The sequence below is a fragment of the Lichenostomus cassidix genome, chromosome Z (assembly GCF_008360975.1).
Source record: "Lichenostomus cassidix isolate B80296 chromosome Z, HeHo_3.0, whole genome shotgun sequence".
NCBI classification, from domain to species: domain Eukaryota; kingdom Metazoa; phylum Chordata; class Aves; order Passeriformes; family Meliphagidae; genus Lichenostomus; species Lichenostomus cassidix.
In genome coordinates this window covers 204828-225363 of record NC_139511.1, presented here as the reverse complement: position 1 = coordinate 225363, position 20536 = coordinate 204828, and the positions used below count along the sequence as shown (strand labels likewise).

Here is a 20536-nt window from a genome sequence, read left to right as displayed (position 1 = left end):
ACCCTATAGGTACTCTGATTTGTCAGCCCGTCTCTGTTTTGCTTATTTTTTTATACCAATATGCAGACAATTTCTGGTGTTTCTAGGTATATTTCTGAAAGTGAGAAGCCCACTTCCCTGCCCCATGAGAAGGCAGGGCAGACAGAGTGTTTGCTCCTGAGGTGGGGAATGCTGTCCTTCCCCAGTCTCCAGCACCTTGTCCTGGAGCCTTACAGTCTGGACCTGCTGCTGGTCAGATTTGGTTGTCAGTGGGCCTCAGATAATTAGCAAAGGGGAAAAACAGCTCAAGATTTACCTCACAAGGGGGCTCTGTGCTTGTTCATCCTTGGTGAACGTTACATCAAAGCAAGCACTGCATCACTCCCCTGATGTTCCCCTGCCTCCTCCCCTCTATTTGCATGAGGCATGCCTGCAGTGTGCATGAAGTGAAAGAAGCATCTCCCCCCACTCCACATTCTCAGCACCCATCCTGGCACTTTTAGTTCTCAGCACAAAACACGCCAGTTCAGATGTCCAAGCCAGTCACTTTGCTTGCCATCAGTGCACAGATGATTGGTTCCTGCTGCCTCTCTAATTCCACATTTCCAAGGGCTTGTAATCAGAAAGTGCTTCATAAGTCTTCTGAAAACAGCATTTATACTTACAGAATCACAGAATTGTTAAGACTAGAAAAGACTTTAGGATCAAGTCCAACTGTCAGCCCAGCACGACCACCATGTTCATCATTAAACCATGTCCTCAACCATATCCACATTTTTTTAAACACTTCCAGGGATGCTGTCTCCACCACTTCCCCTGGGCAGCCTGTTCCAACACTTTACAAACCTTTCAGTAATAATTTTTTTCCTAATATCTTACTTTTTCCTATATTTCCTACCACCCCTGGCACAGAACCTTACAATCATTAAGACTGGAAAAGACCTTTAAGATTTCTGGCTTTTCCATGAACATGCTGTAAAGAAAACTGGCCTGCAATACTGTGGCTTTTGCCATTCTAGTTCAGGTGCAGGTGAAAAAATGAAAGAAAAACTTTAGAAAATTACGGGGATTTAGTTTCATGTGCTTTTTGTTAGTTTGTTTTTGCCCTTTTTTTTTTTTTTAATAAAGTCAGTTCCATACTGGGGATTTGGTGGGGAATTCAGCACTTTAGGGAAAGTTTCCACCCCAAAAATGGAAGACAGAAGGCTCCTGACACCCACAGGATCACCAGGCTCCCAGGGACACCAACAGGAAAATCAAAAGTTGTTTGGAAAATGAAGAATGTGTGTTACTTGGTGTTTGGCTTTGAAATTCAGGAGTTCACAGCTTGACATGGATTTGTTCAGTTTAGACTTTGCAACATGCCACAAACCAGCAAATTTCATGGCTTTCTCCTTTGTAAAGGTTTGGTGCCCTTGTAGCTCCAGTGACTGCAGGGGCTTTGGCTACCCGTGAGTCTTGGACTCTGGTAATCTGTCATGGCACACTGCTTTGAGACCAGTTTATTGTACACGATGCATAATATTATACAAAAAGTGCTATGACAGGATGCTCAGATGGCATTTGTGAAACACCTTTGGGTAGTTCATGTGAAAACGTTACAAAAATACGAACTGTTCTTGAAAATTTGCACAAGACTTCTCAAGTGTCAGGGGCCATCGGTGGGATGGATTGAAGATCTGGCAATAATAGTGCCAACCTCATATGTTCTCAGTGTGCATTCATATTTCTGATTCGCATTTCTCCATAAGGAAATACTAGACTGTGCTGAGGGTTGTGTTTTCTTCTCTGCACACTCATGCCTGGTGCTTCTGTGGAAGCAGAGGAGCCACCGTGATGGAGTATTGTACCTTTTCCCTCTTCCTCTGGCTGAAATTTTTAGCATTGAGGGGGAAAGCATCCAATTCCTGTCCTGAGAAACAGCACATCTTGTAGCAATTAGAGACATAAAAGAATAAATTTCGAGCGGGGTTTACAAAATCCAAACTGCTTTTCCACCAGGGCAGGTTGTGTTATACTTTAATTTCAGTTGTATGTCTTGTGCTTTATTTTGATTAGGCACCCCCTCTTTAGCATTGCACATAGGATGGTGGAGGCTGCTGAGAGTATTCAGTTGGTGCTGGGGTGAGAGGAGCCCCAAGGTGAGAGGGCAGTAAGGAGGTGAAGAAGCGAAACACCCCATGTGAGTCTGTGGGGAAAGCGGGAGAGGAGCGAGTGAGGGCTGCCCTGGGAGGGTGAGGAAGGCTGGAAGAGAAGAAGTTGGAGGGGGTTGGGGCAGTTGAAGTCAGCAGTGTTGCAAGGCTGGAACCAGGAACAGCCTCCTACAAAATCTGTTTTAGACTCTCTGCTTTTCTCAGTAAACAGGCTCTGGCATGGAGAGAGAAACGAAGAGCCTGTGCAGGATTGGGCAGTGCTGATAACGTGGTTGGAGGCTCGGGTGAGTCATCCTATCATTTTGTGTCCTGCAGGAGACAGAGCAAGGTATATACAGAGAGACGACAGAGTTGTTTAGGACAAATATGTGATGTTGAAACTAGCAAATCCTGGCAGAAGCAGAGTTCGGCTGTTACCACTGTGGTAGTGTTGCTGTTTCTGTTCACCCAGGCAGTCGTCAGCGGCCAGGTGAGGCTGAACTCTGGAAAGCCACCTCTGCCCATTCTGCACGTTACTTCCCTTGGGTTGGCCTTACCATGGTTTATGGTGGAGGCTTCTCTTTGAAAACCAGAGGACGTTTATGCCTCTTGAGGACATAGTTTGGTGGTGGCCTTGGCAGTGCTAACTGCTGGACACAATAACCTTAGAGGACTTTCCCATCAATGATTCGTGATTCTAAGAGGGTTCAATGGCCATTTCTGCCCCTGCTGGGCATTGGGGACTGTAATAGCCCACGAACGACTTGCTTGGAAAACACCCATGAGCATCTGCAGGTCTCTGCGCTCTTCCATCAGACCTTCCCAGAGAGGTCCAAGGACAGCAGGCACGAATGATTGCCCAGCAGGGATTTGGCAGACTGACAGGTCCATCAAGCACCTGCCCAGGCACCGCACACACTACTCAGACATTGCTTTTGGTCAGCCTGCTACCTCTGACTAAGAAGCAGTAGTAAAAATGATTCCATCAGCCAGCGTGGGCAGTGTTCTGTGCTGCTGCTCTGTAGGGTTTTGCTGCTCACTATGGGCAACCTCACCAGCACATGCATGTGTGTGACTGTGCACACGGGTGTGATTTACTGGCCTGTGCAATACCACATCTTTAAAATTATAGTGCCCGTTTCCTGCTGAAATAATTTCTACGTAGAGAGCCTCCTATTACAGCAAGAGAAGTGTGGACGTCATGATTTATTATTATTTATGGTCCCAGGGCCTTGTTTATGCACGATGGGTTAGGTGCTCAGGATAGAAATGCCATTATGCAAATGACATTGAATGTCCTTACTGAGCCTAAATAATTTTTGTGTTGGACGATTAAACCTCATCTGTTATTGATATGGGCTGCAGTCGGGCTATTAAAGAGTCCCAACAGTACTTACTCCCGGTAATGGGAAAATTGAGAGGAAGAGGCTAAACAATTGCCTCAAGTGTGCTGTGATTGTCTGGTAGGAGTGGAACATAACGAACCCCCTGAATGGAAATCGTGTTTACTACTTAGGGATAAATAAAAAGAGAGAACACACAATAAATTGTGCTTTGTGATCTGAATTGGCGCACCAGAGAATTTGCGTACTTTCAATTTACCTATTTGTTTGGGGGTTTTTTTGCAGGGGTGGAGGGGGTAGTGTGATTGGGATGTAGACAGTGGTAGTAGTCAGGAAGGATTCCTGCACTGAGTGCCCCTGGCCGGGTGGCTGGGGAGAGCTGTCCTCCTCGGAGTCCTGCCGATGCTGCACCGTCCGCTTTGACACAGCTGTGCGGTCACATTTTGATCAGTGTTGATAGCTTATGAATTCCAAAATTGACAAAATTTACAGAAAAATGAGGATAATCCATCTTCCTTAGCAGCCTGTCAGGAGCTGGCTATACTTCATAATCTTCAATTACAGATGCTATTTTCAGACATTTATATGCAGATATTAGAACAAAATGAAAATGAGAAACAAAGAGTGAATGGAAATGCAGCTATTTATATGTATAAAAGAAAAACAACAGGTAAATTCTAGGCATTTAGATTGGATTTGGGTGTCCCTTTGGAAAATCTGAGAATAGCTGCGCCTGCTTATGAATTGCACTGTGGAAATGTAAAATGTAGTATGTCATTTCCCACATGCAGATAATGTGAAGATTGGGTCAAAAACAGGTCAGTTATTTTGAAGTATGAGGGTAAATGTGTTCATGGCAGGGTGCACGAGCTAATTCCCACTGCCTTCAGAGGAATGTCTGGGGATGTGCACAATCCTAATTGGATTTGGGCTAAAATGAAGCACAGCTGTTAACTTTTTATAAACATATATGTATTGTAAAAGGGAGGTTCAGAAATACTGAGTTTAAACTGAGGGAAAAAGGTTGTACCACTGAAATCAAACTTCCACGTTCTGTGAGACAGCAACGAGCCCAGTGTGGCTGAAAACAAAGAGAAACTAGGGTTTGGCCCAAATTAGGTGTGCAAATAACATTTGCTCCAAAGCAGGATTGGTTTTTTGTTTCAGCAGTGGCCAGTGCAGAGAATATAATGTAAATTATGAAATGGGGGGATGGCTGGCAGGCAGCAGTGGTGAGACTTTGATATATAGGTTTTCGGAAGCCTTTCCCACCCAGATCCTGGGTGGCTGAGGAGGAGGGCATTAGGCTGGATTTTCTATTCCTATGAAATTCCAGGCAGAGCAGCAATGGTGCCTGTGCAGCTGCAAACAGTGCTGGCTTTCTGAAAGCCTGGGGAGATTAATTAGAGCTGCTTTGGATTAAAGTCTTCGAACCATATCTAATGTCACAAATTTCTTTCCTTTGTCAGGCTGAGGTGTGGGTTTCTGTGGACAGCCTGCCTGGCGTGTGCCACTTCTGCCTCTATTTATTAATTAATTTTAAATTATTAAGGTGTAATGACTTGGAGATATTTAGTGTGAGGTCTGGCTTGCTGCAGCCATCAGGGGTGAGCAGTGAGTGTGGTGGATGTGATCTGGGGACCTGTGCCTTTCAGGGACCTCAATTTTTTTTTTTTTTTCTTGAAGTGAAGGCTCTTGGTGCACCACGAAGGTGTGTGTCAGGAAGGAAGGCAGAGCACGTGGTCAGTGAGGTGGCAGACTAAGCCCTGAAGCCCCAAGGTGGCACCTTGCACTGATGGTTTGAGCTCCTGTTGAGCTGCTGCTGTTGTTGCTGCTGCTGCTGCTTCATCTTGAGCAGCATCGGGGGCCTGGGGGCAGCTGTGCCAGCGGCAGGAGAACACAGGAGGTGTTATTTCATGCCTGCCTGGTGTTTTGATTTGGAAAACCTAGCAGATGCAAAAAGCAACATGTGCAAGTTCCAGTGGACCCCAGCTGGCTCATTTTAATGGCCATTTGCCCTGTGCAGCAGACAGCTCTTTTCTGTCTTTGCTTGGTGCAGTCTCTTCAGGAGCATTGCGAGGTCTGTGCCTCGCAAAAGAGATGGGCTGGAAAAGGGATACATTTGTCTCACACCTCATGGGTCACAGCACTGCTGCAGGGCTCATCGTAGCCTGCGTGAGCCCCCTGAGATAAACAGTTAGAAATAAAGCTTTTGTAGTGGGGTGGATCTGAAACTTTACTCAGAGCAGAAACCTTTGCGTTTGCACTTTGCAGAGACCTCTAATGGGGACAGACTATGCAGACCCTGCTGCTGCAAAGAGGAGCTGTGCTGCTGTCAACAGGTGCACAAAGCTGACTCCTCTCCTCAGCACTGCAGCCACTCCCCCCAGCTTCCCCCCACTCCTGCCTGCCAGAGCCTGGCAGGATAGGGCAGGGGAACACATGAGATCTAGTCTAGCCCCTCCTTTCAGTTTGTCCTTCTGTGTTGGCTTTGCTTGGCCCAATTTCTGGTAGTGGAGGGACCACAAAGATGGCTCCTGTGAGAAGCTTCTGGAAGCTTCCACCATATCCAGTAGAGCAAATTTCTGATGTCTTTGAAGATGATGGGCATGCTGCTGGCCAAGCCTGGGCCAATTAGAGAGGTTGGTTAGGCCTCTGTGATGACATATTTAAGAAGGAATCAAAACAAAGAGGGCATCCAGTTTTTTCTAGCCAGAGAAGGAGGAGGGAGTGAGAACATGTGAGGGAAAACAGCACGGAGACACCAAGGTCAGTAGAGAAGGTGGGGGAGGAGGTGCTCCTGGTTGCCAGTGCCAAGATTCCTCCGCAGGCTGTGGGGATGACCAGGGTGAAGCAGGTTGTCGCCCTGCAACCCATGGGGTCCACAGGGGATGCAGAGATCCCCCCACAGCCCGTGGGGAGGTGACCATGCCAGAGTGGGTAGATGCCTGGAGGAGGCTGTGGTCCAGTGGGAGTCCCAGTGGAGAGAGAGGCCTTGCTCCCGAGATGGAACAGCCTGGCCTCGGAGGGCTGCACCCCGTGGATGAGGGACCCATGCCGCAGCAGTTTTGGGAGAACTGTCTGCCTGGGGAAGAAGCTCACGTTGCAGCAGGTGTGTGTGGACTGCTGGTCATGAGGTGGACCCATGCTGGGGGAGTTCACAGAGAGCTGTCTCCCGTGCGAGGGACCCAACAGCAAAACAAGGAAAGGACTTCTCTCCCTAAGCTGTGGAAAAAAGGCCTTGGTGATGGACTGACCCAAACCCCCACACCATATCCCCCTGCACTATTAGTGAGAAAAAAACAAAAGTTGGGAGGAAGAATGGCATCTTTAAAAGCTAATTTTACTTCTCATTATCCTTCTCTGACTCTGTTATTAATAAATTGAGTTTGCAGCTCTAAATTGAGCCTGTCTTGCCCTTGAAGTGTTTTCTCCCAGTTCCTTATCTCACTCATGAACCCTTTTGTTTAATTTTTTTCCCTCTCCTCTGCCCAGCTGTGGCAGGGAAGAGCGGAGTGAGCAGCTGTCATGAGTGCCTGGTGGTTAGCCAGTTACCCAAACCACGACACCTTCTCAGTCTCTCTTTTATATATTCCTCATTTCACATGTCTGTGTTTTCTCTCCTCTATGCTATGGCAGTGGTGCTCCATGCTGATGAGACAGTGCGTGGTACAACCGCAGGCAGTCATTTTTCAGGTAATTTCTAGGGTAATGAACACCCGTCTCTTGCTTTTTCACCTACAAACAGAAGGTCAGGCTTCCTGCGGCACGAGGAGGGACCTCGGCCATGACGGTCATTCTGGGCTGCTTCTCTCCAGCAGTGGTGCCAGCTCACCAGTGCAGGAGCTAAGTCTGAGATCCCTCCTTCTGCTCCCACCCCAATCAGCTGGAGAAGCTCTTGGGGAGGGTCAGCAGGAGGGCTCAGCAGGAGGGTCTCAGTGGGGCCATGGGGCGAGGGGCTGCTTCATGAGTGCTGCCTCCCCTTGGGGTTTCCTTTCCTCTCTCGATGGGGTGCCTGAAAGGAAGAGATCTGCCCGGGGGGAGAACAGGAAGAGGGGATGCCGCTGGACCCCTCATAAGTGTTCAACACCCAACACTGTGAGCCCACAATGTCAGCAAGGCTTTTGCTTCTTCAGGGGGTGCTAGGATCCCCTGGCCCCTCCACAGGGGTGAGGAGGGCTGTGGACAGCACCTGCTGTCTGGTTTTAGGGTGAAGGCTCCTCTTCTTTGCACCCCTGGCTCCCCACTCTTTGGGGGCCAGAAGATGCCTCTGCTGACCATCACCTACCTGCAGCACCTTGCTGTTGGCATCACTCTGTTTCTTTCTATGCCCACAGGCAAGTGCTGGTCACTGCCCCTGTGCCAGCCTGGCACTGGCCCTGACCCTGCTGCTTTGCGGTGTGAACTGTAACTGCAGAGGTGGATGTGATGTGAGGGGTCACTCCTCCACTGGGACTCATGAGGAGAGGACAGTCAGCAATCACAAGGGCTGCCCCATGGCCTGGACTTTACCTGGGTGCTGGAAGCAGTGGTCAGTGCTTGCTCTGTGCGGCTGTTAGTGATCAGTTGATGGTGGTTCCAAGGAGGGATCTGGGCACAGCAAAGGAGCTGGAAAATCCCTTAAAATCCCACTGTTCTTACCTCTGGGAAAAGTTGCTGTGCCCTTGGCAAAAGACATGCAGCTCCTGTCTGCAGCAAGTTACTGGGACCAAAAGAAGGGAAGGACCCCAAATCTCCCCATTTTGCCCATCTTCACCTCATGCCTTCTCATTCCTGCCACAGTGCTGCTTGGCTGTGGACTCTCTGTCCGCATTGTGCTGAGCAACCGTAATGCTTCCAGTTCTTCCAGTCTGAAACTGTTGTTCCACAATTTGGGACTGTGCCAGCGCATATTGCTCCATCTCCCTGTGGTGCAGAGACATGGAAGAGCACAGGGTACCACTATCCTGACCCTTGCCTGGTTATGTTACACACTGGTTGCTGTTTGCTTGACACTAGAACTGGTCAGTTTCTCCAAACTTTAAGAGCTACTCATGGCACATTGGCATGGTGCTTCCAGGTCATTACAGTTAAAACTCTGAACTCTGGTCCTGTTTCTCCCTGGGTCAGTTCCTTGGACTCCTGAAGGGAAGCAAGCTATGGAGTTACGCATTTCCGTGTCTGAGGTTTGCAGGTGAGGGCTCAGGCGGGTTCCAGTTGGGTTTGTAGTTTGCAGTGTGCACCTTCTTCCTCAGTCCCCTAACGTAACCCAGCCATAGCAGGGGTCCCATTCCAGCTGGATGCTTCCTCCCGAACTACAGGTGTGCAGCTTTCACTTTGTAAGTGGGAAGCCACGTTCACTCTCTGCCTTTTGGGAGTGGTGGATCAGTGCCCCATGGGAGGATCTGAAGAGATTTTCTAATCTTGGTATGGTGTGGTTGTGGGTTTCATAGAGCAACATGGGTGAAATCCTTCCCCAGGGATTGGTGTGTGCTCTTTGAGAGATACCAGAAATACCAAACAGCAGCACACAAGGACGGGCTTTCCGTCTGCTGTGCTGCCAGCCCATCTGTGCTCGTGCATCGCCAGCTGCGGGTGATGTCTCTGCAGAGCTATTGTTTCTCTGGTGTTTTGTCAGACTAGAGTTTTGGGAAAAGAAAAAGCCTAGCAGCATTGCCACATGTGTATGTGCATACACATATGCATGAGGGAAATATATGCATATACCCCTGCATGAGGGAAAGGTGGCTTGGGGACTTAGGAGAATCTGGTGTGGTATGGAAAGGCTGAGAAATACACTGTGGTGTGATGGGGAGTAAGACAGATGAGATTTGATTACACTTCTAGGAAGGAGGAAGGCTGGAACCGTCATTGGCATTCTCTGCAGAGGAGGGAGGTTCTGAGGGCTGTCCCCTCCCAGGAGCAGAAGTGGGGATGAGTCAGAGGTATGGGTATCTTGGAGGCAGTGGTGGTAGACAGAAGGGGCTTGGTGCATGAAGGCAAGGCAAAAGTGAGGGCACAGAGGGTGTTGGAGGAGGAATGAGCTGAAAGGGCTTAGGAACAGGACAACTTTAATGCAAAGGTTATGTAGGATCCTAGGAGACAAGTCAGAGGACTCTGATGCATAGGCTGGGTGCAGGACAAGGGTGGCCAGCAGCTGGTCCCTAGTAAAATTCATTTTGTATGTTCATCTGGAAGAGGTTTGTATAGGGGATCCTACAAGGTGTCAGGCTGTACTCCTACCTCATGCAGGTTGTGTCTGCAGAAAAAACATGCTCATTACACAGAACTGATAATACGGCATTGCCCATGTAAATTAACTTCTGTTTGAATGAGCTGCAGAGACACCAGCAGTATTCCTGGCCAAAGTGCTGAGTTAGTGTTAAGCACCAGATTGTATGCAGAGTTCTCAAAGAAACCTGCAAGAGGGAGAAAGACATATTCACTCAGATCAGCTTTTGTTTCCTTAAAAAAAAGTTAACTTATTTGGATGTCACATCCCTGGAAGTGTTCAAGGCCTAGTCAGATGGGGCTTTGAACACCCTGGTGTAGTGGAAGATGTCCCTGCCTGTCGTAGGGGGTGGAATAAGTTGGTCTTTAGGGTGCCTTCCAATCCAAACCAGTCTGGGATTCTGTGTTTTCCTGATTTTTGTTTTGGTTGCTCCAAAAAAACTCCATGTGATCTTGGATTCATCTGCATTCTTCATCTCTGCATGCATTCTGCGTTGACTTAATCTTCAGGAATTCATCAGGGACTGGCATCACAGTGGTTGCTCCTCAGTTTACCTGCTCCTGTTGCAGTTCTTAATTTGAAGTCAACCTCCAGTTTTTATGAGCATCTCACAAATAAGAGATTAAAACTTAAAGGGCAAATAGCAGCAGGGAAGGGAGAACTTTGAAAGAAAACTTCCCAGATTTATGGGAATGATCCTGACAATAAGACATCATGGAAAAAGGGCAAATGAAGACTACCTTTGTACTGTGTACATATGCATGTATATGTACACATATATCCTCTAGATGCATGGAGTGGCCTCATTGGCTGTGGAATGCTGTAGCTACAGAGACTTAAACATGGTTGTAGGACACAAACGCTCTGATTTCTGAGGACTTGTGCTCATTCACTGCAGCTTCTTTCAGCTAATGAGTTTAAGAAATTCTTTGGAAATGAGACACTGTCCTTACCACAGTGAGATGATTTATTTGTAAATAATTTGGATTTACAAACAGTTAGCTACAAATTCATCCATTACGTAAACAGCTTTTCCTTACATTCCTTTTCTTTACTGTCAGGTGATGAAGAAATACAGCATTCCCAAGAAAAGGGAAACATGACACCCTGTTCACTTAGTGCATGTGCCAACACTGAAATATGGAGAGTATGGAGGTTAAGAGGCATGAACATTGTTCCCTAACAAGAAAGTAGTTTGCACTTGGTACTTTACAAATTGTCTTCTTTCAGGAAAGCCTTGTTACATATTGATGAGTTTGGCTTCAGTTTTATAAAGAAAGCCTATTTTGGTGTTCTCTGAGAACACCAGTGATAAGCAGAGACCCACTTATTGAACAGTTTGAATGCTCAAAAGCCCAGTGTAAATGGGCATTGCCTTTAACAGTGGCTGAACAAAGGATTTTTGAGTTCTGTATTGCATCTTCTTTCTGTTGCAGGGGCAAAAAGAAGCTCTTGAATAGTAAATTTATTGTCACTAAAATGCCTTTTGTTTCTTTTTCCAGGCAACTGAATACTCAGCCATGGCCTCGCTAGCTGGTGGACTGGATGACATGAAGGCCAATATAACCAGCCCTACTTCTGCGGATTTAGGAGCAAGTGTTCCTGGGCCTCAGTCCTATCCTATCGTCACAGGTAAGTGATTTTCGAACACTGATAAGCAGTGCAAGTTGTCTGTACCTTCATATTGCATGATGAGGTCCTTTGTGGAGGAATTGTGTCTGACGTGGAATCATTTGCTCAAAAAGTCTCCTTTTAAGTGTGATTTCGAAACAGCTCTGTTGAAAGTCATGTGCATGGCTTGTGTAAATAATTTGTGTGTGTTTGTAGTCAACAGATGAGGTATCCATCCCTCTTGTTCAGGAAAGGATGTGCCCCTCTACCCCAAACCTGCATCCTGAGTACCACCGCATTGCCGAAAAGCAGAATGCTTGCCTCTGCCTTTGGGCTTTGGTTCTCATTTTTCATAAGTGCACCTGGTATGTTTGACTGGATGGAGGTTTTGTGACAGTTCAAACTAACCTGAATTTTGGATGCTCATTTTATATTGTTTCTGAATTGTAACTATGCACTAAAGCTGAGCATTTAAATTAAAAGCAAAGGCTTTTTGTTTAAGAAATGCCACATCATCTACATTTATTCAGCAGGCATAGAGCGAGAGTTAAGGAACAGTTAGAGTTTGATAAATGCTTTGCTCACATCTTTATTTGGGACAGACCACATTGCTTGCAAGGAGATTGTCCAAATGGTAAGAAAATGATGACATTGTGTCCTGAATTAGTTGTGCAAATCAGAAAAAAAGGAAGGCTTTTAAAATTTCAGGCTCTGTGTTTCATATGAGTGTTGTGTTTGTGTGTTACTGCTGTGTCAAACCTCTGTAAATTTCATTGGCGTTTCTCTTTTTTGACAAAGTTTGGGCATAATAAGTTTGGACATACAGTTTTTATAGTATTGCTATGTCTTTAAGGCTTACAGTCTCATCTAGCAGAGGAGCAGTTTTGAAAACAAATGTTGCCACAAAGTTGTTTTAACCCAGTACAGCATCAGTCTTTGGCTTTTCTTGACAGAAGTTCAGGAGGATTCAAAAGAAATTGGAGAGTTAAAGAAATACATGTGTACTTTGAAGTGGGAGAGTAGAAACTTCTTTTAATACCTGTCTGGTTCTGGATGGGTGGTTTGAGTGGTGGACTCACAGATAAGAAGGTGTCTAGGGGGGATGGATGCACAGAAAGAGGGACTTCTGGAGATGTGTGGCTTGCAAGAGGTAATAAGGAGAATTGATATAGCTATATCTGTGTCCATCAGGGGTCTGTGCTGGGATGAGTATCTAATATCTTCATCAGTGACACAGGCAGAAGGATCAAGGGCACCCTCGGCAGGTTTGCAGGTGACACCAAGCTGAGAGTGCAGTAACATCCCTGAAGGACAGGGCCATCCAGAGGGAGCTGGACATGCTCCGGAAGTGGCCGATGGGAATCTCATGAGATTTAACAAGGCCAGGGGCTGCTGCTGCGCCTGGCTTGGGGCTGCTCCTAGGATTGATCCAGGCTGGGAACGAACAGAGTGAGAACAGCTTTGGGACAAGGACCTGGGGGTGCTAGTGGGTGACAGCTGGCCCTGCCCCAGTCATGTGCACTGGGACCCCAAACCAATTGTGCTGGGCTGAGCCCCAGCTGGGCAGCAGGGCAGGGGGGATTCTGCCCCTCTGCCCCCTCAGCTGAGACCCCACCTGCAGAGCTGCCCCAGTCCTGGGCCAGCACAGAAAAGACACGGAGTTGCTGGAGTCAGGCCAGAGGAGGCAACCTAGTTGATCAAGGGCTGGAAAATCTCTGCTGTGAGGAAAGGCTGAGAGAATTGGAATTGAGCAGGCTGGAGAAGAGAAGGCTTTGGGGTGACCTAACTGCAGCCTCTGTAATCTTTCAAGGGACTGCTCATCCAGGATTTGTACCTGGCCAAAATGAGGTTCACCCAAGAGCTCTTGTTTTGGCCGATACATCAGCAGCACTCCTTCTTTTACACTGGTTTAAACACTTCTCATATGTCTGACATTACTACTTCCTTAGGGTGTTGTGAGCTGACTGATCACGTTTATTAGAGTAAAACCTAGTGCAGAGGTGATGATGCAGAGTTCAATACGGATTTCACAGAGGTTCTCCCTGTGATGTTACCTACACTTGAGCAAAAGTTCCAAATGTTAAATTTGCTAGTTCTCTTCAAAAACATGGAGCAGGCTTTATGAGCAGCAAGCTCTAGAAAAAGCCTGCCATCAGTGTTAAATATGTCAGAGTGAGAGCTACAACAGAACACATTTTTCAAGACAGTGGAAATTTATGTCTTTAGTTTGATGATAGTGCTGTAGATAGTGCTGTTCTATCATCTACATTCATAATACTTAGAACTTAGAAAAGCCTTTTAAAACCTATGCCTTTTTGATGTGTTTTTGGAGGAGGTTTTGTAACTGCTGTACTCCCTTTTTCTTTTTTAACAGCCGTAGGAATTGTTTTGTACTGGTCATGCTCTGGAAGCGCCCAGAAGTCCTCATCATGATCTGGGCCCCATAGTACTGGGCAGGTACTCTGTGCCTGAGTCATGTTCCCAGGAGAAGGAATGTTTCAGTAGCAAGCCATGATTTGTAATGTGAGCAGCATGTCCATTACAGCATGCTTGGTGTATTTCTCACCGTAGTTCTGTACAGGTTTCTCTATTTTCTCCCCAAATAGGACTAATTTTTTCAGTCACAACTCTTTTCCCAGGCTGTTTGCTTGGTGGAACAGGGGATTTGGAAAAGGAGACACATTTATTTACCCTATTTGCCTTGTAACCATGAGGTGCCTATTGCCATGGGACTTTCATCTGTCGTAGATTTTCTCTGAAAATCAGGAGCTGGTGCACAATGGTGGTTATGAGTGCAAGGTCCAACAAAAGTCTACACACACACCACCTACTCTGCCTTCTCAGAGCTTTTTTTGTCATCTGTGGTCTGGCCAAAGATGTGGTAAAATCCAGTGATTTGTTTAGTGTTCTGTGTCTCGGCTGGGTCGGGGTTGATAGGCGATTGATAAGGCAAAAATCCCTGGAGGAAGGTTATCTTTGTATCAGTCCCACTTCAGTGGTCAGGCCCTTACTCATGAGAGAAATCCTGCCATAACCAGCTCTTGGTCCTTGGCCCCCTCTCAGTTCAGAAGAGCCTAAGCCTCACAAATCTGTGATGGCATTTCCCATGAGAACTGCTCCTTAATGGAGAAGGAATGACCAGCTTGACCTCTGGTCTTCTTTTGAGATTCAGGAAGTTGTGTTGCTTTCTTTTTTTTAACCTTTTTTTAGTGTTTCCACTCTTCTTGTTCCATAAAGGCTGTCCTGTGGTGTATGTGAACAAACTCAGAGAATGAGAGTGAAAGCCTTGGAGACACATATTTCAGTCATGCTAGGTAGTGTGTTTTCAACTGTAAAAGTGAGGATTAATTGGATAAAAGTCCACAAAATGTCCAAAGTCTGTGTCTGGTGGTGCTAATGCCTTGAGGTCGATCTCACTTTTCTATTGACATTCCAGATTATAAACAATTTTGTAACAGCTTCAGTGTCATGAGACCAAGAGCTGGTTAAAACAGTGGCAACACTGTTGGGGTATCCAGAGCAGCATTGGTGGGAAACACCTCTTCTACTGGGAACTCTTCTGGCTGTGTGTGTGAAGCAGAGCTGTGAACGTGACTGCATGATGTTTCAACACAGAATGGGGCTATTGGTAAGGCTGAAAAGTGGGTCAGTAATATGAAATATGAAAACCAGGAGTTTGAACCAGGAACACTTATATCCTTTCTATAGCTGTATCTGCTGTTCAGTCTTAATCATTTTTTATGAGAAATTCTGGAGTAGTCTGGGCTGCCATATCTGGAGAGAACTTAGTCTATTTCATGTTGTCAGTCTTAAATGTGTATGATTGTAAAAGAATTTAATGGAAAGTATTCTGAGAACAGAATTATGATTACAGTTTTTCATTGTTTTTGTTGCCAGGTTGTGATGTGGGTGGCAAAGTTGATATTTGAGATGGCAAAGGTCCTCTGTGCAGCTGTTGGTAGAAAATGTAAAATTTCTCTCTCTTAGCCAGCTGGCAGATCCAAACATTTGGGATAGATCATGAAAATGAAAGAAGTGCTTAAATATTGGCATTCATACTAGTACTTGCTGCTAAGAAGAAATTCAATGACAGTTCTCAGTACTGCTTCATCCACCAGCTCTGTTGTGTTGTGTACCACCAGTGAAATGTCTGATTAGAGAACCACTTGCTTTCTTTGCACTGTTTTTATGCCACAGTAAATATAACGTTCAACATATCTCCTTCCATCACTGCCACAACCTATGAGTGATTTCTCCATTTACAGCCGAATGACATATGCCCAGCTCATTGCTGCTGTTGTCAGCAGTTTCCAGCAGCCTGTGATTGTTACTAATTGCTTCCAGATGCATTTTCCCTGCTTCAACTTGCTGATTTCAGCGTGGTTGGTATCAGTTTGAGAGGATAAAGCCATGTTAAACCAATACCTTTATGTAGCTCTCCAATTCTGTGCTGGAGATGGATTGAGGAACCCACAGCAGCAGCCCTAGCTGTGTCCAGCAGCAGAGTCAGTTTGTATTTACAGAGCCATGAGTGTCTGTCAACCAGCCTCACCTCACCCAGGGGCAGAGAAGCATGATTTACTGAACTGGGTCTGGTGGGAACTCTGTATCACTCCGTTAGAAGAAGTGGCACAGAGCAAAGTGTTGTCGCTGGGCTTTGGTTTGATTGGTCTTGCAGTAGAGGAGTCTGGTCTTCTTCCATGCTGGGACGTCTCTATCACTCTTGGCTCACCTGCTCTTCCTTATATGCAGGGAGAGACAGAGACTCTGCCAGATATGGACAGGTTATGCCTTATCCTCCTCATTCAAGCTGGCAGCCACAGCTTGAAGAGTTACGGTTTTTGCTTCTTTGTGTGGTCTGCCATGGAGACAATGGTCCTGGAGAGCGAAATCCACAGACTTTGCTGCCCATTTTGTATGCACATCAGAAAGGTGAGAAAAACAGAAGAGGAGCAGAATCAGAGTCAGTTTATTATCTGAAGGAATGGGGAAAGAGAGACATTCTCAATGGCTCTCATCTTTGTTACCTGCTCTGGCTTGCATTGCTGGACTCTGCCACCAGACATAGGTGAGCCCAGATGTGAAGCTGAACTGAACACAGAGCACACTCCTCCACCCCTGGGAAGATCAACCTGACCTTTCTATTACTGTGGATGAATTCAATACCTTAGGTATAGTATGTTGTGCCAGGTAGTTAGTTATTCTTCGGTGGCACAGATCTGTGGCTAATGTAGGTAACAGGGATATGTTTAACAATCCATATTCCTGGAATTATGTTCAGTTTTTATGGTTAGTCCTAAAATGGGATAAACACAAGCCAAAAGACAAGATGTTTCTTGCTACTGTTCTGCGGTGACATGCAGTGCTCAGTTGGCCTCTCAGCATGTTTTTCCTTAGGACTGCCCAGTCTCATCTGCTTCCTGAGTCTTCATGCTACTTTGTTCGTGCCATTGTGATGTAACTGCAACTTATAAGCCACTGCTTTGCCAGGTTTTGTTGAATGGCAGGTATTACTGGTCCCTTCTGAGGCTACATATGAGATGGTGGAGCTGCAGCTGGACTTCACACTGTGCCAAAGTCAAATTGCCCCTGAGGAGTTCAGTTTTTGCTGTCTGCATGGATTCTGATGCCTTTTATAGGAGGAAGGAAGTCACCACTCTGAAACCCAGGCTGATCCTTGCCAGGAATAAACACTAATATATTTCAGCATTTAGCTCAATGCAATCTGAAAAGGACTTCTGTTTTTTTTTAACAAGAAAACAGGCAGCAGTAGGATGCAGATCACTTCCAGAAGAGTGGTAACAGATCTTTCTCAGCCTGTGGATGGAGGATTCATCTGAGCAACCCTAGAAACCAAACTCTGGCTGGCGGGCTCTGGGGAAACCCCCCCTCTCTCCACAGGCTGGAGCTTAGGTATTGAATTTGGACTCAACACCTACTTTTTTGTATAACCAAGTTAGCTGGGCTAGATGAACTCCAGAGCTGCTTTTTAAACTCAGCTGCTCTGTGTTTCTGTGGTTGTGCTTTCATGCTTCTGGGTAGGAGCTGTGTGTCATTGTTTCTTTGGTGGGATTTTGCCAAGGGTGACTCTAGGACATGTTCTGCGTGGCTCTGCATGTTACTGGGACCACTGGTACCTTCTGAGGGTCTGCCTTTACCAGACTGGGCATGAAAATGGAGTAGGGGGGTAAGGAGGCTTTGTCATCCATTTATTTTGCTTTTTGCACGGAAGTTTAAGGGAGCATTTTATAGATATAACAAAACATGGAAGGAAAATATGGATAATGGGCTTTCCTTTGTTTCATTTTTTGGGGGGATGGGTTTATGTCTTTGTATCTTTTTCCTTTTTTCAGTCACAGAATCATTTAGGTTGGAAAAAGTCTCCAAGATCATCAAGTACAGCCATTAATCCAGCACTGCCAAGTGTATGATTAGCCATGTCTCCAAATGCCGACATGTGATTTAAATTCCTCCAGGGACATCACTGCTGTGGACAGCCTGTTTCAGAGCCTGACAGCCCTTTTAGTGCAGAACTTTCCCCCGACGTCCAACTTAAACCTCCCCTAGTGCAACTTGAGGCCATTTCATATTGTCCTGTTGCTCTCCAGCCACCAGGCAAAGATACTAGCCTTCAAACTCTTTTCATGGGATTCTTGACCTGACTGAACCTCTCTGATGAAGGGCTGTGTCCCTTTGGTAATGGCTGGGAGGGTGTGAGCAGAAGAGAGGACATTGGGATTGTGTAAGCATCTTCAAATCTGTCCTATTTCTTTTTATAACCTTGGAAACTAGGTATTTTAGGACTACACAAGAAAAATTAAGAGTTCAGTCTTAATAGTATGTGGTGAGCTGTGAACAGCCAGGTAGAATATTTAACCAGTGTGGGTAGGTGAGGTGCAATGTGGTCACAGGCTGAACCCTTTGGTCAAGGTCTGGGTGGCCCATGAAACAAGGAATGGCTGTCCTTCTGTGCTGGGTCTTGGCTGGATTCTGGGTGCTCATCCCACATCTGGGTGCTTTTCCCACAGGGAAAAGTCACAACCTCTTTCCAAGTTCCACCTTCTCTTTAATTTTTTGTTTTGCTGTGCTTAAGACTAAAGTTTAACTCTGCTCTCTAGACCTAGTGCTGTAAGAAGCCAAGGAAGGAATGCTTTTCCTCTGTCTTGAGCCTTATTTGACCTGCCTGTTATGGACCATTTTTGATAGTCATCTCAGACAACTAAGTATTTTTTATGTCCAACAGAAACAATAATATGACATTTAGAGGCAAAAAAGCCCCAAAACCTCCCAATACACACCTTTGAGGAATACATAATGAACTAGAACTTTCCTTGCCTTCACGCACACCTGATGTTTAAAGTGAAGACTACTATTATTTTAGAGGTGCAGAGTTAGTATTTCATTAATGAGAAGTAAAAAAGTGCCTTAATGGTGATGGGAAAAGCATTGTGCAATCTGCTGGTGACAGTTCCTGGGGGAAAAATATTTAATTTGTATATTGCTATAGTCAAAAAGAATGAACCCAAGAATCTCCAATCTAGTTGATTCAGCAGTTTTAGGTTGTTTTTTGTCATGAATTCAGGTCTAAATCCAGGTTTTCTGACCTCAGTGAGAAACCTGGTTTCACTAGGAAAGACTGTTTGTCCCTTAAATGCATTTGCTGCTTTGTATTTTAAGCATGACTGAGAGGAAAGGGTTAAAGATGGAAGATTTGGTGAGGAGGATGATTGCTCCAGTGGCCTTGCAGCTGGGAATGCCAAGGCCTGGAGAACAACAGTGTGGAAAAAAAAAAATAATGCTGTTTATCCTCTGTCTTTTTTGAGAAGTAGAATTTCTGTGTAGAGATAACATAGGTGTTTACAGAGACGTGGAGGCCCTCTCCAAGACATTGTTGAGCTCCTTGTCTTGGGAGAAAGATCAAAGCTGAAATCATAAAAGCACATAAAAGAGGAAATTCAGAGCATTGTGAAGTGTTGCACAGGCCCATTGGTATGTGAGACTGGAAACAGCCCACATGCTTTTTGCCCCTGCTAAGATGGAGGAAGCTTAGCAGTGTTATTTACACTTTACACTTCAGCTGTGGATTTCGGCCACCTTGGGTGCCTGCATTTATTTGATTCTCACAGTGACACAGCACTGGACGCTGTTTGCTGATGTCTCACCGTTTAGAAGGTTCATGGCTGGTCATCCCTGTAGCAAGATCTCCAGGTGGAAAGGAGAAACCACCTGCAGAAGGCGACTTGTTGTATGAGTTTCTGAATATAAAGTTAGGGATCTTCATCAGAATGTGCTTGTTTCTTTCCGATGGCTATTGAGGGAATGAGGAGTGCTTAGTTTTAAGCTGGACCTGCATGGGTGGGATGGACCTGCCCAGGAGAGAGAAAGAAGGGTTGCCTGAATATCCTGGAGAGGATTGTTACCCAGCTGATAGTCAGCAGTAGTTTTGCAGCTGTGTTTTCACCAGCTGACTGATTTTGATTTAAAATTAAAAAATATTTGCATTTTTAAAATTAAAAGTTGTTTCAATTTGTATTTCCTTTTCCAACTCTCTGAGATAAGAGTAATGTAACTCTGAAATATGAGTAATGTAACTTCACAATTTCTTCTTTCTCTCTTTTTTTCTCCCCTCCCACACCTATCCTCAAATCAATGCGGTTTTGAAGACAGTAAAGAAAATATTTGGATTTGTTAATACTACGTTTTCTTCTGGAAAAATACTTGGGTGGGTTTTTTGTTTTTATTGTCTACTTCTAATAGCAAAAAGAAAAAGTCTTGTTCTGAGGCCACTATGTTTTGGTCATATAACCTGTCCCTACATGGAAATGTTGATCTGTGTTTAAACATGGAACATAATCACGGAATTATACTTTAAGTTCTATAGAACTGTTTTGAAGTGCAAATTGGTATTGGTAGATGGATGGTTTCTTGTGAAGCATTATGCTAAGATTTACAGCTTAGTTTCTACATTTAATAGATAAAAGTGCAGATGCATTTTCCAATAATCTATCCATCACTCACAATAGGACCTGTCATGTTAGAGACTTGAAAAAAGGCCACATAAACTCCTGTGGAAAGGCAGCCAATCTGAAAAACAAAAGTGTCATTTTTAATGACAAGACAGTCTAACTGCAACACTGTTGAGTATTTCCATTTTTTGAATTCTTATCTTGCTGTTAAAAGAGAAGTGCATTTGAGAAAGCAAACGAGGGCACTTGTACCCCACTAAGACCCAGGCTATTAACTGCCTCTTTTGATGATGT

The 20536-nt window shown here is 45.4% G+C and overlaps 1 protein-coding gene across 10 annotated transcripts in view; it reads left to right on the top strand.

Moving 5' to 3' along the window:
* The window catches only part of PAX5 (paired box 5), a 135437-nt gene that overhangs the window by 61692 nt on the left and 53209 nt on the right, over positions 1 to 20536 (top strand). For 5 of the 10 annotated variants that reach the window (XM_085042753.1, XM_085042752.1, XM_085042747.1 and 2 more), the window contains 2 exons: positions 7094 to 7150; positions 11168 to 11297. In XM_085042753.1, coding sequence (XP_084898879.1) covers positions 7094 to 7150; positions 11168 to 11297 — 187 coding nt within the window. The remainder of the gene's footprint in view (positions 1 to 7093; positions 7151 to 11167; positions 11298 to 20536) is intronic. The other 5 variants (XM_085042749.1, XM_085042756.1, XM_085042754.1 and 2 more) reach the window with 1 other exon arrangement.